The sequence below is a fragment of the Polyodon spathula genome, chromosome 54 (assembly GCF_017654505.1).
Source record: "Polyodon spathula isolate WHYD16114869_AA chromosome 54, ASM1765450v1, whole genome shotgun sequence".
Classification (NCBI taxonomy): domain Eukaryota; kingdom Metazoa; phylum Chordata; class Actinopteri; order Acipenseriformes; family Polyodontidae; genus Polyodon; species Polyodon spathula.
In genome coordinates, this window is record NC_054587.1 from 435014 (window position 1) to 454936 (window position 19923).

The following is a 19923-nucleotide window of genomic DNA, read 5'->3' on the forward strand; positions in this document are numbered from 1 at the left end:
CCAGGTTTGAACACAGACAATGCTTTGGACTGATAGTGATGTCCTTATATAGTGAGACACACCCTAAGATTCTCCCACTCTCCCTCCCTCCCTCTCTCTCTCTCTCTCTCTCTCTCTCTCTCTCTCACTCCATCCCTCCTTGTTGCTATTGTCACCCTATTTTTAAAAGGGAGGGAGGGAGAGAAAGAGAGAATGTGTCACAGAAAAACAAAGTTGCCGCATAAAGAAATATTTAAAGAGGCTTTTTAGGCTTAAAATTATTATTATTATTATATTATTATTATTATTATTATTATTATTATTATTATTATTATTATTATTATTATTATTTTATTATTCCCACATGTTATATATTATTATCCTACGCTTTTCTCTCTGTGCTTTACAGTGCTTCCCTGTGCTTTACCAGACCTCTCTGTGCTTTACAATGCTTCCCTATGCTTTACCAGACCTCTCTGTGCTTTACAATGCTTCCCTATGCTTTACCAGACCTCTCTGTGCTTTACAATGCTTCCCTATGCTTTACCAGACCTCTCTGTGCTTTACAATGCTTCCCTATGCTTTACCAGACCTCTCTGTGCTTTACAATGCTTCCCTGTGCTTTACCAGACCTCTCTGTGCTTTACAATGCTTCCCTGTGCTTTACCATGCCTCTCTGTGCTTTACAATGCTTCCCTGTGCTTTACCAGACCTCTCTGTGCTTTACAATGCTTCCCTATGCTTTACCAGACCTCTCTGTGCTTTACAATGCTTCCCTGTGCTTTACCAGACCTCTCTGTGCTTTACAATGCTTCCCTATGCTTTACCAGACCTCTCTGTGCTTTACAATGCTTCCCTATGCTTTACCAGACCTCTCTGTGCTTTACAATGCTTCCCTATGCTTTACCAGACCTCTCTGTGCTTTACAATGCTTCCCTATGCTTTACCACACCTCTCTGTGCTTTATAATGCTTCCATGTGCTTTATTACACTTCGGTACGCTTTTACTGTGGGGAAACTTTTACAAGGGAGACAAGGAGAAGAAAAGGGTGAAGCTAATTGCAAGAAAACCATTCTAACAATGAGAGGCAGGGTGATACATTTCAGAGGCTTGATTGAAACAGAGATGCTAGCCCTTGTCTTTGGGTTTTATAAATTTGGATTTTAGGCATGTAATCTAAAGTCAATAAAGGGTATATTGGGGGTCAATAATTGATACCACTGCCTCCCTCCCTCTCTGAATTCTCAGCCCATTCTGCGATGCCACAGAGAGAAAGAGAGAGAGAGCAAGAGAGGGAGGGAGAGACAAAGACGTAATTCTCTCTCTCTCTCTCTCTCTCTCTCTCTCTCTCTCTCTCTCTCTTTTTCTGTGTCTCTCTTCCCCTCCCTCGCTCCCAGATTCCTGCCGTTTGCCGATATCTCTGGTGAAAAATGTGGGTAAGACAGGGCGCTTTGTGTTCGATCCCTCTTCATAATAAAACCCATTCTCTCTCCCCCCCCCTCTCTCTCTCTCTCTCTCTCTCTCTCTCTCTCCAAACACAGAATATATAAGCAGCTTCAAACAACAGCAGATAGTTATAAATGCAACACAAACGTTGGTATGATTTGAAATAACTGTTTCTTTCCGTATTGAGATATCTAGCGTAGAATATATATATATATATTTTTTAAAGCGACATTAATGTGTTTTTCCTGTATAATATTTTATGGCTTTTCCTAAGTTGGGGTCATGAACTTATACACAGAAAACAGAACCTTTGAGATGTTTATTTTTTTTAGAACAGGTCATGTGTACAAATAAGATGTTTCGGGTCACTGTGACCCCTGGCATTTATCTATGTAGATTTGTGTGCAGGAATAAAACAAACTTCTTTAATTTGTTATTTTATTATTATTATTATTATTATTATTATATTATTATTATTATTATTATTTATTATTATTATTAATAATATTATTTACCTTTATTTCGTGGAAATGGCTGCACCTTTGGTTTGTGAGATATTTATAAACCAAACACAAATATAATATATATATGGAATATATATTATATATATATATATATATATATTTATATACAGGCAGAGGCTATATTTTTCCTCTGTCAGTTTTGCAACAGCTCTCGTTGGTCAAGACACTTTCAAAATGAAGGACTGGCATCTGTCAAAGATTTTTAATTCTCTAGCTCGTCCTGGACTGAAAGGAGCAGAAAAATTCAGTCAACCTTTGTAAATAAAAACAGTTCTGGAATCATTTAAGAGGCTGGTTTAGATGCATTCAGGCTGTTTGAAATTGCATCCGGTCAATATGACCCAAAACATAACAGCTGTACCTAAATTCTGAACATAATAATAGGGTTAAAAATATCACTTTTTTTTTCAATTCGGTTTTTCGTTAATGGAAAGCTACAAAGAGGTGTGCAATTCAATCTGTTAACGTGACATCGTTCAGTGTTTTTCAAAGTCAATCAATCAATCAATTATCATCGCACACAATCTCCTCCACAATCACAAAGAGCTTTACATAGATGCCTTTCATAGAGGAGCACCATAATACAACACTTTACAAATGTCCGTAATAGGACAGTTTTTAGAATTTGTTTAAACATAATGGAAATACAAAACAAGCATCAATCATTACTAGACAGTTGGAAACAACGATGTTCAGCGTTTAAAATATCAGTGGCAAGAGCGGAATACATGATAGCAGCATAGTATATTAGCGCTGTGTTCATATCAGGATCACACGCAAATACAGCTTTAAAATGTAAACTACGTGGTAATGATCAGAATCTGGATAGCGTGCATTAAATACAGTGGAAAGGCAGAATACATGATAGCAGCAAAATCCATAATACATTAAATACAGTGGAAAGAGCAGAAAACATGATAGCAGCAGAATACATGAAATAGTGCATTAAATACAGTGGAAAGAGCAGAATACAGGATAGCAGCATAATACATGAAATAGTGCATTAAATACAGTGGAAAGATCAGAATACAGGATAGCAGCATAATACATGAAATAGTGCATTAAATACAGTGGAAAGATCAGAATACAGGATAGCAGCATAATACATGAAATAGTGCATTAAATACAGTGGAAAGAGCAGAATACAGGATAGCAGCAGAATACATGAAATAGTGCATTAAATACAGTGGAAAGAGCAGAATACAGGATAGCAGCAGAATACATGAAATAGTGCATTAAATACAGTGGAAAGAGCAGAATACAGGATAGCAGCATTGTCGTTATGAAGCAAAAAATTGTTATTTCTAAAAGTGCATGGGAAGTGTTTAATATGAAGCCAGATTTCATGAAATTGTTTATTGAGCTAAAATGAGTTTAAAACTGAGGGCGTTCTCTCTTTATTGGTGCCTCTGTCTGTATTTCTATTCTAAGATTATATCTTTGTTTTGACAATATATTGCATTCACCCCCCCTCTCTCTCTCTCTCTCTCTCTCTCTCTCTCTCTCTCTCTCTCTCTCGTATCGAGGCTGGCAGGTTCTCGCTTCCTCCATCCCTCCCTTCTCGTTGTGTCGCTCTCAGAATCCGAGATGTCACAGACGGGACGGAGAGAGGGAGAGAGGGAGAGAGGGAGCGGGGGCTGGGAAAAAAGGTGTTCATTGTTTTGAGGGTTTTTTTGTGTGTTTTTTGTTTAGAGAAAGGGGGAGGGTGGAAAGAAAGAAAGATTGCCGAGGTAGTGCCACTGTCTGTCTGTCTGTCTGTCTGTATTGTTCTATTGCTATGTCTGTCTTGAGTTGTGGGGTATCAGTTAGTGGGACGCGGGGGTATGGAATGCTATCCCCATGCAGCTGCCCTATACTTGTGCTACCATTGCCCCTCAGTGTAATACAGAACCATTATTGCATTGCCATTGCAGAGCCCCTGTCTGTCTGCATGATTTGGGAAAGGAATAGTTAGCATACTTTGTTGTGCAGGAGGGAGTCACGCTGTCAGGGGAGCGCAGGGGTCCCCCGAGGGTCTCCCCTGGTAAAGGCACGGCCGCGTGGTGTGCAGTCGGGGTCACACAGTCATGGGAGCGCAAAAAACAAACCCTGTTTTTTTTAATAAACTGGCGTTTATTTATTGTGTTGCTCTACACGGCAACTGTAAGCTTCGGTTAAGAGCACCCTCGCAAAATACAAACGCGTTTTTTTTTTTTCGGCCGTGTGCAATGCAAGCGCTGGGGTGAACCCACTTGCAATCACAGCCATGTGCCCTGGCATATCTCAACGCCGAGGATTATTAGAAACGCTGAGAATGCTGTCTTGCACAGGGCTGTCTTTGTTCCCAACGCCAACCGACACGGGGAACCAAAAGCGCTCCTGCCTACAACGACTTCTTTGTAAAGACTTCTGATTGCTGATCGCTTTGCAGGACAATACGAGTCCAGTTTAGACAACGGACAGAACCACCGCCCTGCAAAGCTCAAATAGCTGCATTGTCTTCAATTCTTTGCTTACGATAGAGATTTTAAAAAATATTAAAATCGCATCTTTACAATAACGTGAGCTTTGAACCCACGGCGTATACCCGTTAATAAAACACTTTTCTTTTTTTTTTTTTTTTTTTTTTTTTAAATGAACATCTGCCGTGTGCAGATGTACCAGAACATCTTCACATGTGTCGTTGCTATACGTTTATCTACCCGCTTGCACGAAAACAGCTCGGGGTGTGAGAATTTCAATCTCCGCTCGGTAATCAGCGATACAGAAACCCCCCCCCCCCCCCCCCCCCCTGCGTGAAAATGTCAGAGCGCTTTGTAATCAAGCGTTTAAACAGCTTCTGAAAAGCAAATGCACGTGTGGCCGATTGAATTCGTCCATTAAATTAGACAATCGCTAAATTTGTTAAGCTGGGTTTTTTTTTTTTTTTTTTTTTTTGGGGGGGGGGGGGGTAACGGTACTGTCTGACGATGAATTATACACTCCAATAATGGAACTGACTTATTATTATTATTATTATTATTATTATTATTAGTATTATTATTATTATTATTATTATTACACTGTGTAACAATTTTTTTTTTTTTGTTCCTGGGTAGTAAATGTTATTTCCTAATTGCTTATGCCTCAAAAGTATAGAAAATGGCTATTATTCCCCACAAACTTTGCTTTTGTGACCAGGACAGTGATATTTCAAAATATCACTATTTGCAATGGGAAAACGGGCAAATGTGTGTCTTTTCGTTCACATAAAGTCAGAAAAAAACAACATATGAATCCAAATTAACATGAATTTATACTAAAGTAATACAAAGATGACTACAAAAGATTTAGAAGTGAGTAGTTTTTTTCGAGATTTACGATTATACTGTATTTACTGGAAGAGCCATTGCAGTCCGCGACTGACCCCCCCGTAGAACCTACTGGGGGTCCGGCTGTGTGCCCCACGTAACGCGGTTTGCCTCCCGAGCCACACGGATTACACGCTCGCATTGCAGCGCTGTCCGCGGTGCTGAAATCGCTCTCTCGGGGTGCGGTTCAGTCATTGGTAGAAAATGTTTATATTTTGTTTGATATATATGATCAAAGGAAACTGCAAAATAATCTCGGAAAAAAAGTCTATACCAGAAGCCATAATGTTATATGTACTTTTTTTTATTTATTTATATAAATATAAGTATTTCATGTATGTATCATATATAAAAACATCTCATTCTCCTCTCTCTGAGCTGTTCCAGAGAGAGAGACTCGACAAAAATACAATTATTTATATATAATAAATATAATATATATATATATATATATATATATATATATATATATATATATATATATCTATTATGTGCCATTATAATTTATGTATGTCTATGTATTTGTTTTGCATTATAAACCCTGTAGATGCGAGCGTGTGTCCATTGATAGCCTATCCTAATGAAATCTTGCAGGACGCATGCGCATATTGTCATGTGAAAGAATCCAATTCGGATCCTTTGTCTTCCGTCGGAACGCCCCGCAACGTTCTGTGTGCGACCCGACGCTGGCTGGTCCTGATGCTGCTACGCAGAGGAATATATATATATATGTGAATGCACGCAACTGACGCCATTGTGGCTCCGCCATGGAGGCGGCCGCATGCAATAGCCTATGGGGCGCTAGAGCCAAAATGGCAGACCCTGGACGTCAGTTTCCACATCAGGTGACGATGTGAGGATGCTGATGCGGGGGGACCACGCAGCCCTCCCCAAAGCGATCTATACAGACGGATTTTGAGGTTTCTTTCTCGGATCAGTCTCTGTGGCGCAATGGAATAGCGCGCTGGACTTCTAATCCAGAGGATCCGGGTTCGAGTGTAGGACATCCATGGCCGCGCTCCTCTGCAGGTAACCCATTGGTCTACAGGTTTTTTTATATTTGGGGGTGGGGAGTTTTATATAATATATAGTGATGTTTTTTTATCCATCGTTGAAACATTTTATTTACGTTTGCAAAAATGGCGAAAAATAATTTTTCCGCGTAATATAATATCGTATTATATATAATAATATATATATATATATTATATATAATATATTATATTAATATACTATATATATAGACGGGCTGCTGGACAAAAAGTCAGTGTTTTAATGCTAAGACTTATTAAGGGTTATACAAACCGCTCTGCTAAACTCCCAACCCTGTATACAATGTGATGCAATTCTTGCAGATAATGTGGTAGAATCTTTTTTTAGAGAGATGTGTAAAATTATCATAAAGATTTATGAATGCCTCTAATCTCTGCTTCAGAATGAATGTGTTTACAGGTATTGCATCGTGGTCTGTCGCGTGAATATGAACCTTTGAAAAAGTTCAAAGGACGGCTAGCGCTGTGTACCGCAGACTCGCTTGTATTCTTCTGCGCTCTTCAATATGACATATATAACACACCTCTGGGTGTGAGAATTTCAATTCCCCGCTCGGTGAATCGGTGATATGGAAACGCCCTAACAACGCTTCTGAAAAAGCCTCCTGCTTTTTTTTTTCTGCTCTGTCTACAGGGTTCGTTTTTCTGTCTACGCCGTTTGAAATTGCATGCGCAATGCCCGATTAAAGCCCCTAACCAACCCCCGTCAATTCATTAATCCGCCCAAGCGATCCGCAGCGAAATCGCTAACCCCCCCCCCCCCCCCCCCCCCCCCCACAGATTTCGAGTTCCAGTCAAAAGTTTTTGTGTTTCAGTCACGCACAAATCACAACTCAACACTACAGAAGCAACGCGCACATGGGGGCGTGTACTTTTTTATTTCGTTGTGCCAATAAAGCAACACGGGATAGATCGTTTGATTTATCGTTTACGTGAGGTACAGAAAAAAAAAAATATTATCGCTTTGTCTTTTTTAAAATATGTAACAGAGATATATATATTTTTTTCATATGCTATATATATATATCTTATGATATATAATATATGATAATATATAATATATTATTATATATTTATGTTTTCATACAGTTAAATCAAAACCTTACAAAACGGGTAAACAGAAAAAAAATCGTTTTATTTTCATTTGTGATTTTTTTTTACAGAATGAAAATACGAGACAAAAACAAGTTTTATTAATTTATATTGTTTTATTTATTAAAAGAAAGAAAAAATCAATAAATAGCGTGAACCACATTGAAATGCACAGAGTCACAAAACGAGGCAACCCGTTTCAAACAGAATCCTTTTTATTGGTTGATCTGCTTATTATCCTTCTGCATCAATTACGATCCAAATAATAATAATAATAATAATAATAATAATAATAATATATAATAATAATAATAATAATAATAATAATAATAATCTGGAAATGAAGTCATCTAAATTCATTTTTGTTAACTTTTTCTTTTCAACACCGGAGCTAACAAAAATAAAACACTTTTTGTGGTGTGTGTGTGTGTGTGTGTGTGTGTGTGTGTGTGTGTGTGTGTGTGTGTGTGTGTGTGTTGTGTGTGTGTGTGTGTGTGTGTGTGTCGTATTTATTGTATTTACGAGTCCTTCCACGAGTCATGGGTTTTGGGTCGGGGGTTCGGATTTGGAGTTAGGGTTAGGGGTATGCTTGGTTCGGGTTAGGGATTGGGGTTGGGGTTAGGAGTTTACTGTTAGGGGTTAGGAGTTAGGAGTTAGGGGTTGGGGTCAGGAGTTTAGGAGTTAGCTTTATGGGGTTGGAGTAATGTTGTGGGGTTGGTGGGTTGGGGTTGGGGTCAGGAGTTAAGACTTAGCTTTATGGGGTTGGGGTTAGGGTTGGGGTTCGGAGTTAGGAGTTAGCTTTAATTGGGGTTGGGGTTAGGTTAGGAGTTGGGGTTGGGGTTAGAGTTGTGTTTTGAAAGCTAAGCAGGGTTTAAACTTTTTGGAAAGATAACCTAAGCAGGGGTTAAAACTTTTTTGGACTGACAAATTGAAAATTTGACCAGAAGATTCACTTCACTATAATTTTTAACCCTGTAATGACCATTTCTCAATCCCATACGATACAATGCTTAACCACAAACCCTCTTATTATTATTATTATTATTATTATTATTATTATTATTATTATTATTTGAATCCAGCCTCACAAGTGTTCGCCAGAGGTTTTTTTTTTTTTTTTGTTTTTTTTTTTTTTTTTTTTTTTTGCTGGTTGATAAATGTACATAATTGATTTTTTCTTGTTAGAAAAAGCGACACATTGTTAAAAAATAAACACACACACATAAAACCAAACAACGCAATTTAAAAAAATGACAATATAAAATCCACAGTAAATAGAAATAACTAAAACAACATCACAAGCATATATGTATATGATAATAAATCTTACTTGAACCTTTTTCCTAAAAGTTAGCACGCACCCTGGTAAAACTGTTGCGTTTATAATATGCTAATTTTTATGAATAAGATTTTTTTTGTCTCTTCCCAAAACCCATCGCACATTTTTTATCGATTTTTTACATCAGGTTTGTTTAATTATAAAGTAGAAAAAAAAACATGATTATTACAAAAAATAATAATAATAATAATAATAATAATAATAATATAATAATAATAAGTAATAATAACAGGATACACCTTCGTGTTAATGCTTATCAAAAAGGAGAGACTAGAACCCCCGGCTGCTTTGTTTAATTAAGGGTTCAAATGATATACTGCTGAAGACGACAGCGATAGACAGATATCAATGTGAATTTATATTATTAATAAATAATATAATAATAATAATATAATATTAATAATAATAATTTCTCGTTTAAAGAAATCCGTATTCTATGACCCAAGGAAGCCCGGGTTTAGTGCTGAAGGGGGTGGGGCGAGAGGCGGGGCTGGGAGAGGCCCGGTCAGTCGTAGGTCGAGGGGGTGGAGTCTGTGTGAGTCTGGAAAAGTTCTGGATAAACTAATGTTACGTCATCGACATCCCTCACACGTCGCGCCGTGCAGCTTTTAGAAAAACCGAAAATACATTGGCTTTCAAACTCTTGAGAAAAACAAAAACATAACATAAAAACGAAGATATTATTAAACTGCTGTTTGAGTACCAATAAGTCAATCTATATAGTATCAATAAGTCAATCTATAAAGTACCAATAAATCAATCTATAAAGTATGGAGGTGATGGAAAACGATGTTACTGTGTACGTGCCTCTAATAATAATAATAATAATAATAATAATAATAATAATAATAATAATAATAATATTAACGCACGCTATGACATCATAAACTCGACAGTCATTTTTTTTTAAAATTCCATCAATTAATATCTAACACCTTGACATATCTGAAAGGTAACTGCTAAAAAAAAGAACGAATATTGACCCCAGCCCCCCAGCCCCCCAGATCTCTCTTTTGCTACATTTGTCAAACCGCGAATAATAAACATAACCGTAGATTAAAAATATTTGCAGTAGGTTTTTATGTGTGTCAGTGTGCGTGTTTCCCCCAGATAACTATGTTAGATGCATCATTTTTGTGTACATAGATAAGACAATTAAGCAAGCATTAGAGCACTCTGTAGTTTCCGCAGTTTTCATCAGAGCTCGTTCGAGTTGAATGGAAGTCGTCGCTTTTAAACGTATTTTGAGCCGACGTCCTAATTAATTAAACTCAGAAAAACAGCTGTTAATTACAAAACGACATCGTCGTTTCATTACCTTCGTATCTGGAGGGAGCCAGATTCAGATTTAGCGTCATTATTTTATTATCATTTCAGACAGACCGCGACGTTAATTGCTCATCCTCGCTGATCCTAATCTACTTATTTTTAAATCACCACTTTTTTTTTTTTTTTTTTTTTTTTTTAAAGTCAACATTTAATGTTTGTTATTTGAAGGGGGTATCTTTTATCATTGTATTTTTCCTTTTTTCCCCAAATATATATATGTGAGATTGATTGAGGATTTATTGGAATACAGCGCCATCTGGCGGTGAGGGAATTAATCACTCTAAATAAACTCCAATGAAAATGAAAGCGATTGCCGTCATAAGTGGCAAATACATTACATATCGCCCCCCCCGCCAGACAGAGAGACACACACACAGATTATTTACAACAGGTTACAAGGCTCAGACCCCCTTCGGTCAATACAATGCAGCCCGTATACAATTGTGTTGCCCTGAACTATCCCACAATGCAATAATATTGTTTCGGGCGTGCCGATGTTTGGTTTGGTTGGGTGGTTAGGTGGTTGGGTGGTTGGGTGGTTGGGTGGTTGGGGGGGGGTTAGAATCATGCGGGGAGTCGAGATGCTTCAGACCAGCGGTGTGCAATCGACCAATCACAGTCCTGGATGGGGCGTTGCTTTGCACCCCGGCAGGGTTAGCAGGAAACACGAGACAATGCGGAGCTTCAGGGTCTAGGTTCAGATCGTTGGTTCAGTCAACAAAACTTCAGAACTTCAGAACAGGGGCTTGGGAACAAAATCTCAATCCCACCACATTCAGAATATGTCTCCTCTACAGTCAACAGTGGGTAGATACAGAAAGCTTTGGATCAGGATAGATAGAGACACAAGTTGATAGATACGCGTTTCTCATTGGTTCATTCTCACCTAACCCCGCCCCCCTATTCTCACGACCACTCTCTACAGCTCTGTCTAAAAATGTTGCGTCTGTCTATAGAGTGAACGGATTCAGCTTCAAGTCCAATGAAAGCTACTGAATAATGTCACGATAACACATTGAATCGCACACCAGTGCTTTGTAATTTTCCCTCACACGATAAAATCTAACATGGAATACTACTGTACCGCATACTTATGCAGATGTCTCTTTCTTTGTTTACATGACGTTAAATTAAATTATTATGTTCATATTTTGTTTGTTTTTTTTTAACTTTTTGCCTGAGCTGTGACTCTTTCTACAGGGGTGCTGTTTGACGATCGTAGCGATTCTCTCTCCCTCCTCTCCCCCCCTCTCTCTCTCCCATTCCCCCGTCTCTATATAAAGTATTCTTTCTTATCCTCTGCTCCGGACTGGCCCGCTTCGGCGTTGATGATGGCTGTGTCGGCGTCGGGAGCGTCATCGGAGCCTTTCGCTTCGTGGGTTAGGTACGTCCCTGTGAGAGGGGAGAGGGAGAGAGAGAGAGTTAGTGAATCAATCAGACGTCCTGACAAAACAGCTCACCCGCAGAGCACTGTTATTCCTCTAGAGGGCAGTAAATCCCTTCAAATTAAACTGTGCTGAAGGCTAATTAGAATTAGGAATCCTATGAAGGCTAACTCTAATAATGCTAGCTCTAATTACGACTGGCTCTACAAGTAATACGCCTATATATATATATATATATATATATATATATATATATAGATACGTAAATATATATGTATATATATAGCCTAAAATCATAATTATATATAAAACACACGTTGTATTGTTTAGCGGGCGAGCCTAAAAGAACGATCATTTATATATTTATTGAATTATTTATTTTTTCAGTGTGCGTCACGTGTGATTGCGTGACGTCATTTTTTTAATGCTTTGGAAAATGAATCAATCAATATGCAATTGTTCAAAACAAAAACAAACAAAAAAAAGCCATTCTCAGGCGACTCTGTACCTTTGTGCCTGATCAAGTAGCGTCCCAACACGATCAACAGACACAGGACGATGAAGACAATGACCGCCACCACTCCGCCAATCACAGCGTGGTCTATACTGTTGGAGGCGGGCATAGCCGTCGGGTCTGCCAATCAGAGGAGAGAGGGAGAAAGAGAGAAGAGGTCACACAGTGGGGAAAGGTCGTTGCTTATTGGCTAACACAGACTGAGTCAAGCATTTAAAACACAACACAGGAGGGATTTAGCTATATAAGTGGGGTTATTATTATTATTATTATTATATTATTATTCTTATTAGGGTCAGGACAATTCAATGTCAAGGGAACATTATTCAGCAGCTTTCACTGGACTCTATGAAGCTGAGGGAGTTCATTCTATATAGAGGGAGTGCAATTCAATATGTTAACAAGGGAACATTATTCAGCAGCTTTCACTGGACTCTATGAAGCTGAGGGAGTTTATTCTATATAGAGGGGGTGCAATTCAATATGTTAACAAGGGAACATTATTCAGCAGCTTTCACTGGACTCTATGAAGCTGAGGGAGTTCATTCTATATAGAGGGTGATGATGCAAAACTTTTGGCCAGAACTGTGGATTATTACAAATATCTGTGTTTAAAATAATAATAATAATAATAATAATAATAATAATAATAATAATAATAATAATAATAATAATATAAACGCCTGGAGTTTAAGTGTTGCTTGTGAGGTTAGTCTCATCAGTTAGACAGACACAGGTAAACAGACTGACAGAGGGAGTGCTTGACAGACAGACGGACGGACAGGCGGACGCACGGACGGACAGAGGGGGAGATGAGAGGTGGTACCTGGCCCCTCGATGACACCTGGTCATGTGATAGAGATGGTTGGATTGATGATATGAGGGAGAGAAGGGAGAGGGAGAGAGAAGAGGGGAGGGAGAAGGGAGGGAGAGAGAATGAGAAACAGTATTGAAAAAAGGTCTATTGTTTTCACACACAAGAAAAAAATCGACAATGGAATCATAAAATGACCGATTTTTCTTTCTTTCGGTCACAAAGGCAAATTCAATGGTATTTAAATCTCTCTAACACCTAATACCTTGTGTATAAACCTTAGCGAAGTAAAAAAAAAACATTCAGAGAGTCCAGTGAAAGCTGCTGAATAATGTTCCCTTGTTAACATATTGAATGCACCCCCTCTATATAGAGTGAACTCCCTCAGCTTCATAGAGTCCAGTGAAAGCTGCTGAATAATGTTCCCTTGTTAACATATTGAATTGCACCCCCTCTATATAGAATGAACTCCCTCAGCTTCATAGAGTCCAGTGAAAGCTGCTGAATAATGTTCCCTTGTTAACATATTGAATTGCACCCCCTCTATATAGAATGAACTCCCTCAGCTTCATAGAGTCCAGTGAAAGCTGCTGAATAATGTTCCCTTGTTAACATATTGAATTGCACCCCCTCTATATAGAATGAACTCCCTCAGCTTCATAGAGTCCAGTGAAAGCTGCTGAATAATGTTCCCTTGTTAACATATTGAATTGCACCCCCTCTATATAGAATGAACTCCCTCAGCTTCATAGAGTCCAGTGAAAGCTGCTGAATAATGTTCCCTTGTTAACATATTGAATTGCACCCCCTCTATATAGAATGAACTCCCTCAGCTTCATAGAGTCCAGTGAAAGCTGCTGAATAATGTTCCCTTGTTAACATATTAATTAAATTTTGTTCATATAGGTTATTTTTGATTTTTATGTTATTAGTTATATCTCAGTTCTAAAATTCTAGGTGATGCAAAACTTTTTTTGCCCAGAGCTGTAGCTTCAGAGAGTTTTTTTTTTTTTTTTTTTTTTTTTTAAACTGACGATCGTTGCTAATGGAAACGGGCTGGACTTTCTGTCGCTCCTGGTTACCTGTAGTGTCCCTGTGTGCCTTGCTGGAAGTGGGGGAGTGTGTCAGACTGTCTGGAGAAAGAGTGCTGCTGATGGGGGGAATGAGAGAGGGAGGAGAGAGCTCTGACAGTAAAGATGAGCGGAATGAGGAGAGAAGGAGAGAGAGAGAGGAGAGGGAGAGAAAGAGAGGAGAGTGTAGACAGAGCTGAGAGACTCTATGAGTGAGAGGGAGATTGAGATGGAGACAGAGGGAGAGAGGACAGAGAGAGAGATGAGAGAGAGAGGGGGAGAGAGAGAGAGGAAGAGAGAGATGGAGAGAGGGAGAGAGGGAGGATGGAGAGAGAGGAGAGATGGAGAGAGGGAGAGACAGAGAGATAGAGAGACAGAGGGGGAGACAGAGAGAGGGAGGAGAAAGGAGAGGAAGAGAAAGAGAGGGAGAGGGAGGAGGGAGAGAGGGAGAGAGAGGTAGAGAGAGAGAGAGAGGAGAGAGAGAGAGATAGAGAAGTGAGAGACATAGAACAGATTCTCTTTGATCTCAACCCGGATTAGGAAGAGACCCCAGAGAGGTCCGCTCTAAGATCCGATCTCCAGGGATGAGAGCTACACCTGTCGCTGGGCTCTCTGAATAGTATTGTAGCCTAGTCGGAAATATGAGAAGACAAGAGCTCCTCTCTAAGCCCTACAGTAGAGGCTTTCCACACTTGATCTAAAGACATGGCGTTCCCGAGACCCATCTATAATTTCTATTCACTCTACTCTCTCGCTGTCTATTGAGATTCTCTATCTAGCTCTCTCCTACTCCATCTCATAATCGTCTCTATCCAAGCTCTTTCCTGCAGCTTCCTCTATCTATCGCAGTTCTTCAGGGCTCCCCGCTGAATTCACTAAGTATATACAGATGGGTGAAAATCGCATTTATTGAAGCTGAATTGAACAATCCTTGACTGCGAAAAATGAAAACAAATTCGCCTAGATAGGAGTTTAATACGGAATAATACAAATTGACTATTGCGCTAATTTGCTGGACCACCCTCCCTTATTTAGATAAAGAAAGTGAGATGAGAGAGGAGACAGGGAGAGAAAGAGGGAAAGAGAGAGGAGAGAGAGAATAAGGTGGGGAAAAAGGAACGATGGAGTGATGGATGGGTGAAAAACAAAACAAATGAAGATAAGTTGATGACAAAATAAAAAGTAAATTGCAGTGAGCATGATGGGCCGAACCCTTCTGGGAAATGGAAGCCCTCCCACTGTTAAAAAACATCAAAGAGACTGCAGTCTGGGGTTCAAATCCACAGTTTAAAAAATAGGGGTCACTATCTATCTATCTATCTATCTATCTATCTATCTATCTATTCGATAGATCTATCTATAAGCTATATATCCAGTGTTATCTATAATGGCTATCTATCTATCTATCTATCTATCTATCTTCTATCCATCTATTATCTATCTATCTATCTAATCTATCTATCTATCTATCGATAATAGGATATCTAGGGGTAGATAATTGTTTTTTTTTTTTACATTTTGATGGTGACCTAGGCTACGTTTGTCCCTCTCTAGCTACAATTATTATGAAACAGATGTTCGTGAATATATCAAATGCTAAATTGAATAATACATTTTTGTCTGTTTTTTTTTTTTTTTTTTTTTTTTTTTGAAGGTGAAAACCTTCAAAAAAAAAAAAAAGCGCTTGCTAGAAGAATTTAATTGGACTTAAGTTTTTAGGGTTCATAGAGGTGCTTTAAAATGCACAACAACAAACACAAAACAAACAAAAATGCTTGGCTTGTTTCAAGTAGCTCCCAGAAGGTTTTAGTTTGTTCCAAGAGGTGCTGTCAGTTCTATCCTCTGTCAAACAACACAAAACAAAACAAAACTCTGAAAGGTCTATCGCGTCTCGGCTCCTCTCCCCTATCCTCTTCTCCCTCTCTCGCTCCTCTCTCTCTCTCCTCTCTTCTCTCTCCTCTCTCTCCTCTCTCTCTCCCCTCTCTCCTCTCTCCTCCTCTCTCCTCCTCTCTCTCCCTCTCTCTCCTCCTCTCTCTCCTCTCCTCTCTCTCTCTCTCCTCTCTCTCCTCTCTCTCTCCTCTCTCCTCTCTCTCTTCTCTCTGCCTCTCTCCTCTCTCCTCTCTCCTCTCTCTCCTCTCTCCTCTCCTCTCTCTCCATCTCTCATCCTCCTCTCTCGCTGTACCGCCAAGGATCTCTCTAGCTCCGCTCCCCCTCATCCGGCACAGCTTCCGACTGCAGTATCCTAGCTTCTAAGCCTCTAGGGCAGTGGTAACTTCACGATATGAGATAATGGAACGTTGTCACTCCCGTCATACATCCGTGCGGGTAGAGAAGGTCGAGGCTACGGAGACAAAGATCGGAGCGTCCCCCATGCAGATTTTGGACAGTAGTAGTCTAAACAACTCCCGGAGTCCTGTGGTCATGACAACAGGAGAAGAACCTGCCAGCGTCCCATCATCAGATTTGTTGAGGGCCTCGAACACCAGTCTGTTGTCCTCTTTCTTGGACAGGACAGGCAGCTCCCCGCTCTCCTTCCTCCAGGAGAACGATGCGGGACTGTCCCGGGAGAGAGAGATCACAACCCAGCTACATCAGGTACAGTCCAGTCCAGTGATATTAAACTTCAGTTACAATTTAATCCAGTCCAGTCCAGTGATATTAAACTGCAGTTACAATGTAATTCCAGTCCAGTCTAGTGATATTAAACTGCAGTTACAATGTAATTCCAGTCCAGTCCAGTGATATTAAACTGCAGTTACAATGTAATTCCAGCCCAGTCCAGTGATATTAAACTGCAGTTACAATGTAATTCCAGCCCAGTCCAGTGATATTAAACTGCAGTTACAATGTAATTCCAGTCCAGTCCAGTGATATTAAACTGCAGTTACAATGTAATTCCAGTCCAGTGATATTAAACTGCAGTTACAATGTAATTCCAGCCCAGTCCAGTGATATTAAACTGCAGTTACAATGTAATTCCAGCCCAGTCCAGTGATATTAAACTGCAGTTACAATGTAATTCCAGCCCAGTCCAGTGATATTAAACTGCAGTTACAATGTAATTCCAGCCCAGTCTAGTGATATTAAACTGCAGTTACAATGTAATTCCAGTCCAGTCCAGTGATATTAAACTGCAGTTACAATGTAATTCCAGCCCAGTCCAGTGATATTAAACTGCAGTTACAATGTAATTCCAGTCCAGTCCAGTGATATTAAACTGCAGTTACAATATGATTGCAGACAGATAGACAGACAGACTCACTCTGGATTTCCTAAGCCCACACAGTCCAGGTGGAATCTGTCTCCTTCTCTCGGTAGATTGTTCATGGGCTTGATCACCACTGAGGGTTTGACTGAGAGAGAGAGAGAGAGAAGAGAGAGGAGAGAGAGAGAGAGAGAGAGAGAGAGAGAGAGAGAGGAGGGGTTGGGTTCACTGCACAGCAATGGCCTTGATATACTGTAAAAAAAAACATTTCCCATGAAGCAACAGCAGAGGATGATGGGAGGTGTAGTCCTCAACTCACACAGCACTTCGATCTTCTCTTCGGTGAATTTCTCCGCGGAGGGCATTGACTCGTGGTCGACGGAGCATCTGATGGTGGCGTGGTTGTCCGACTTCGTGACGGTCAGCACGATGTCGCTGGTCACCTTGAAGGAGCGGCCGTCCGGGTCCGACTCCACCGTGCTGGGGAAGCCTAAGAGGGGACGAGAGCTCCCAGTCAGTCTCCTGGTTTATTACCAGAACTTCAAACGTGTGTAATTGCTGTTTGTTTGCAGAGCAGTTACAGAGGAAATACACGTGTGCTCACCCACAGCATTACAGTGGGGTTATGCAGAGTTAATATATTTACTGTGTGTGTGTGTGTGTGTGTGTGTGTGTTTGAGTGTAGTGTTATCTGTCAGAGCACAGACACACAGAGAGGCAGACAGACACACAGACACACACACACACACACACCTTCCAGTTCTTGTCCCTCTTTCCACCAGCGCAGTCTCGCTGGGGGTTTGCTTCCTGAAGTGGTGCAGGTGAGTTTGAGCTTCCCCCCATCCTCGACGGGATCGGTGTTCCCTGAAATCCGAGGCTTCTGCGGGACCCCTGAGGAGAGGAGAGGAGAGAGAGAGAGAGAGAGAGAGAGAGAGAGAGAGAGAGAGAGAGAGAGAGAGAGAGAGCAGTATTTTATCAGACTGCACAAACTCCCTTACAGCACACATCGACAGGCAAATAATGATCTTTCTAGGTGTCTGTCTTATTTATAATTTTTTTACATAGATGATATTTAGACTCACAGACGCACACAGTCACAGGCTCACAGGCTCACCCAGCACAGTGACAGTCGCTCTCGCTGTCCTCACAGGCATGGTGAATATGGAGCAGGTGTATTCTCCCTCGTCCAACAGCTCCACATCAGAAATGCTGATTGACAGCTCCGTGGGCGTCGACTTCACCAGCTGGATCCTGTTTCCGTGGGCGTCGACTCAACCCGTCAGAGAGCTTGAGAGAGAGAGAGAGAGAGAGAGAGGAGAGAGAGAGATGAGAGGAGAGAGAGAGAGAGAGAGAGAGAGAGAGAGAGAGAGAGAGAGAGAGAGAGAGAGAGAGACACTTTTGTTTTTTAGAGTCTAGCAAACAAATCAACATTTGCAGAATTCACCTCGCCTAGTGTCTGGTGAAAAGCATCTGTTAAAAGATTGCAATAAAATCAAGATTGCAAGATGTGAAATAAAATATCTAGATTAAGTTTATGTAAATATATATGTATATATAGATGCAAAAGTTTTCATCACAAAACTCTCTCCAGCTCCAATATAATTCACTGGAAAACAAATCAATTTAAACTTCATCTGTCAGCAAAAACGTTTCCTGTTTTTTTGCAATAAAATCTAATAATTTTTTTGTACGATAGGCACCTTTTGTTTTTAGTCTGCTCAGCTGAAATCGACTGGTAAAATCAGCTGGATTAAACCAGAAATATTGTCACTTATATTCTGCAGCTCTACCGATCTGGCAGGTAAAATCGTATTATTATTATTGAGTGATTCAGCAAAAGCTTTTATCCAAAGCGACTTCCAGAGACCAGGGGGGTGAGCTCTGCATCATCAACAACTACTGCTGCTGCAGAGTCTCTTCCAATAGGACCTCGTTTGTTTGGCGTCTCATCCGAAGGACGGAGCACAAGGAGGTTCAGTGACTCGCTCAGGGTCTCTCACATATACACAGCGAGTCAGGGGCTGACACACAGACAGACAGGCAGACAGACAGGCAGGCAGATGGTCAATTTACCTCTCTTCTCCCCGAAGTACAGGGTCTGCTGCGCAGTGTTTGACCACTGGAGGGACGAGTTGTCATTGTCCTCCACCGTGCAGGTCAGAGTGACCGTTCCACCCGACGAGACGATCTCGTCTTTAGTGACTGGCTGGAAAGGGTCTCCTGAGAGAGAGAGAGAGAGAGAGAGAGAGGGGGGGGGGTCAGAAACATGGTATACAGTTAATCACCATAACCTTGGTAAAGAGAACAATCTTGCAAACTGGCTCTTTTTTTACACAGAGAATCGTGAGGGTCTGGAATCAACTCCCCAGTAATGTTGTTGAAGCTGACACCCTGGGATCCTTCAAGAAGCTGCTTGATGAGATTCTGGGATCAATAAGCTACTAACAACCAAACGAGCAAGATGGGCCGAATGGCCTCCTCTCGTTTGTAAACTTTCTTATGTTCTTATGGTCTAATTTACTAGTTTCTATCCCTCCTCTGATAATCTGCTTTTAAAACCAACAGACCTGCAAACACCTTTATCTTATATTTCAACGTTATCCAACATAATTAATTAAAGGGAAGCTGTTGACAAAGCACTATCTAAGTCAGAGCCGCTAACACAGACATGATTTGTGACAGTCTAATTTAGAAGTTAACATTTACAGTTGACCCTGCCTGTAAGGCTAACAGCATATTTGCCAGCCTCGAACTAACACCACATTCGCTCCACAAAGTGATTCAGAATCAGCCATGCACAAATATCATGCATATTTAATAGCTCTAGATCAATATTTCAACGCT

The 19923-nt window shown here is 40.3% G+C and overlaps 1 protein-coding gene across 1 annotated transcript in view; it reads right to left on the minus strand.

Moving 5' to 3' along the window:
- Positions 1-11309: 11309 nt before the first annotated feature.
- The window catches only part of LOC121307215 (cell adhesion molecule 3-like), a 21465-nt gene continuing 12851 nt past the window's right edge, over positions 11310-19923 (minus strand). Inside the window, exons 3-13 of the mRNA XM_041239353.1 lie at positions 19153-19299; positions 18194-18349; positions 17833-17970; positions 17399-17569; positions 17137-17227; positions 16190-16430; positions 15087-15112; positions 13887-14080; positions 12817-12834; positions 11985-12110; positions 11310-11483 (exon numbers count right to left, since the gene is read on the minus strand). Coding sequence (XP_041095287.1) covers positions 11365-11483; positions 11985-12110; positions 12817-12834; positions 13887-14080; positions 15087-15112; positions 16190-16430; positions 17137-17227; positions 17399-17569; positions 17833-17970; positions 18194-18349; positions 19153-19299 — 1427 coding nt within the window. The 3' untranslated portion in view covers positions 11310-11364. The remainder of the gene's footprint in view (positions 11484-11984; positions 12111-12816; positions 12835-13886; positions 14081-15086; positions 15113-16189; positions 16431-17136; positions 17228-17398; positions 17570-17832; positions 17971-18193; positions 18350-19152; positions 19300-19923) is intronic.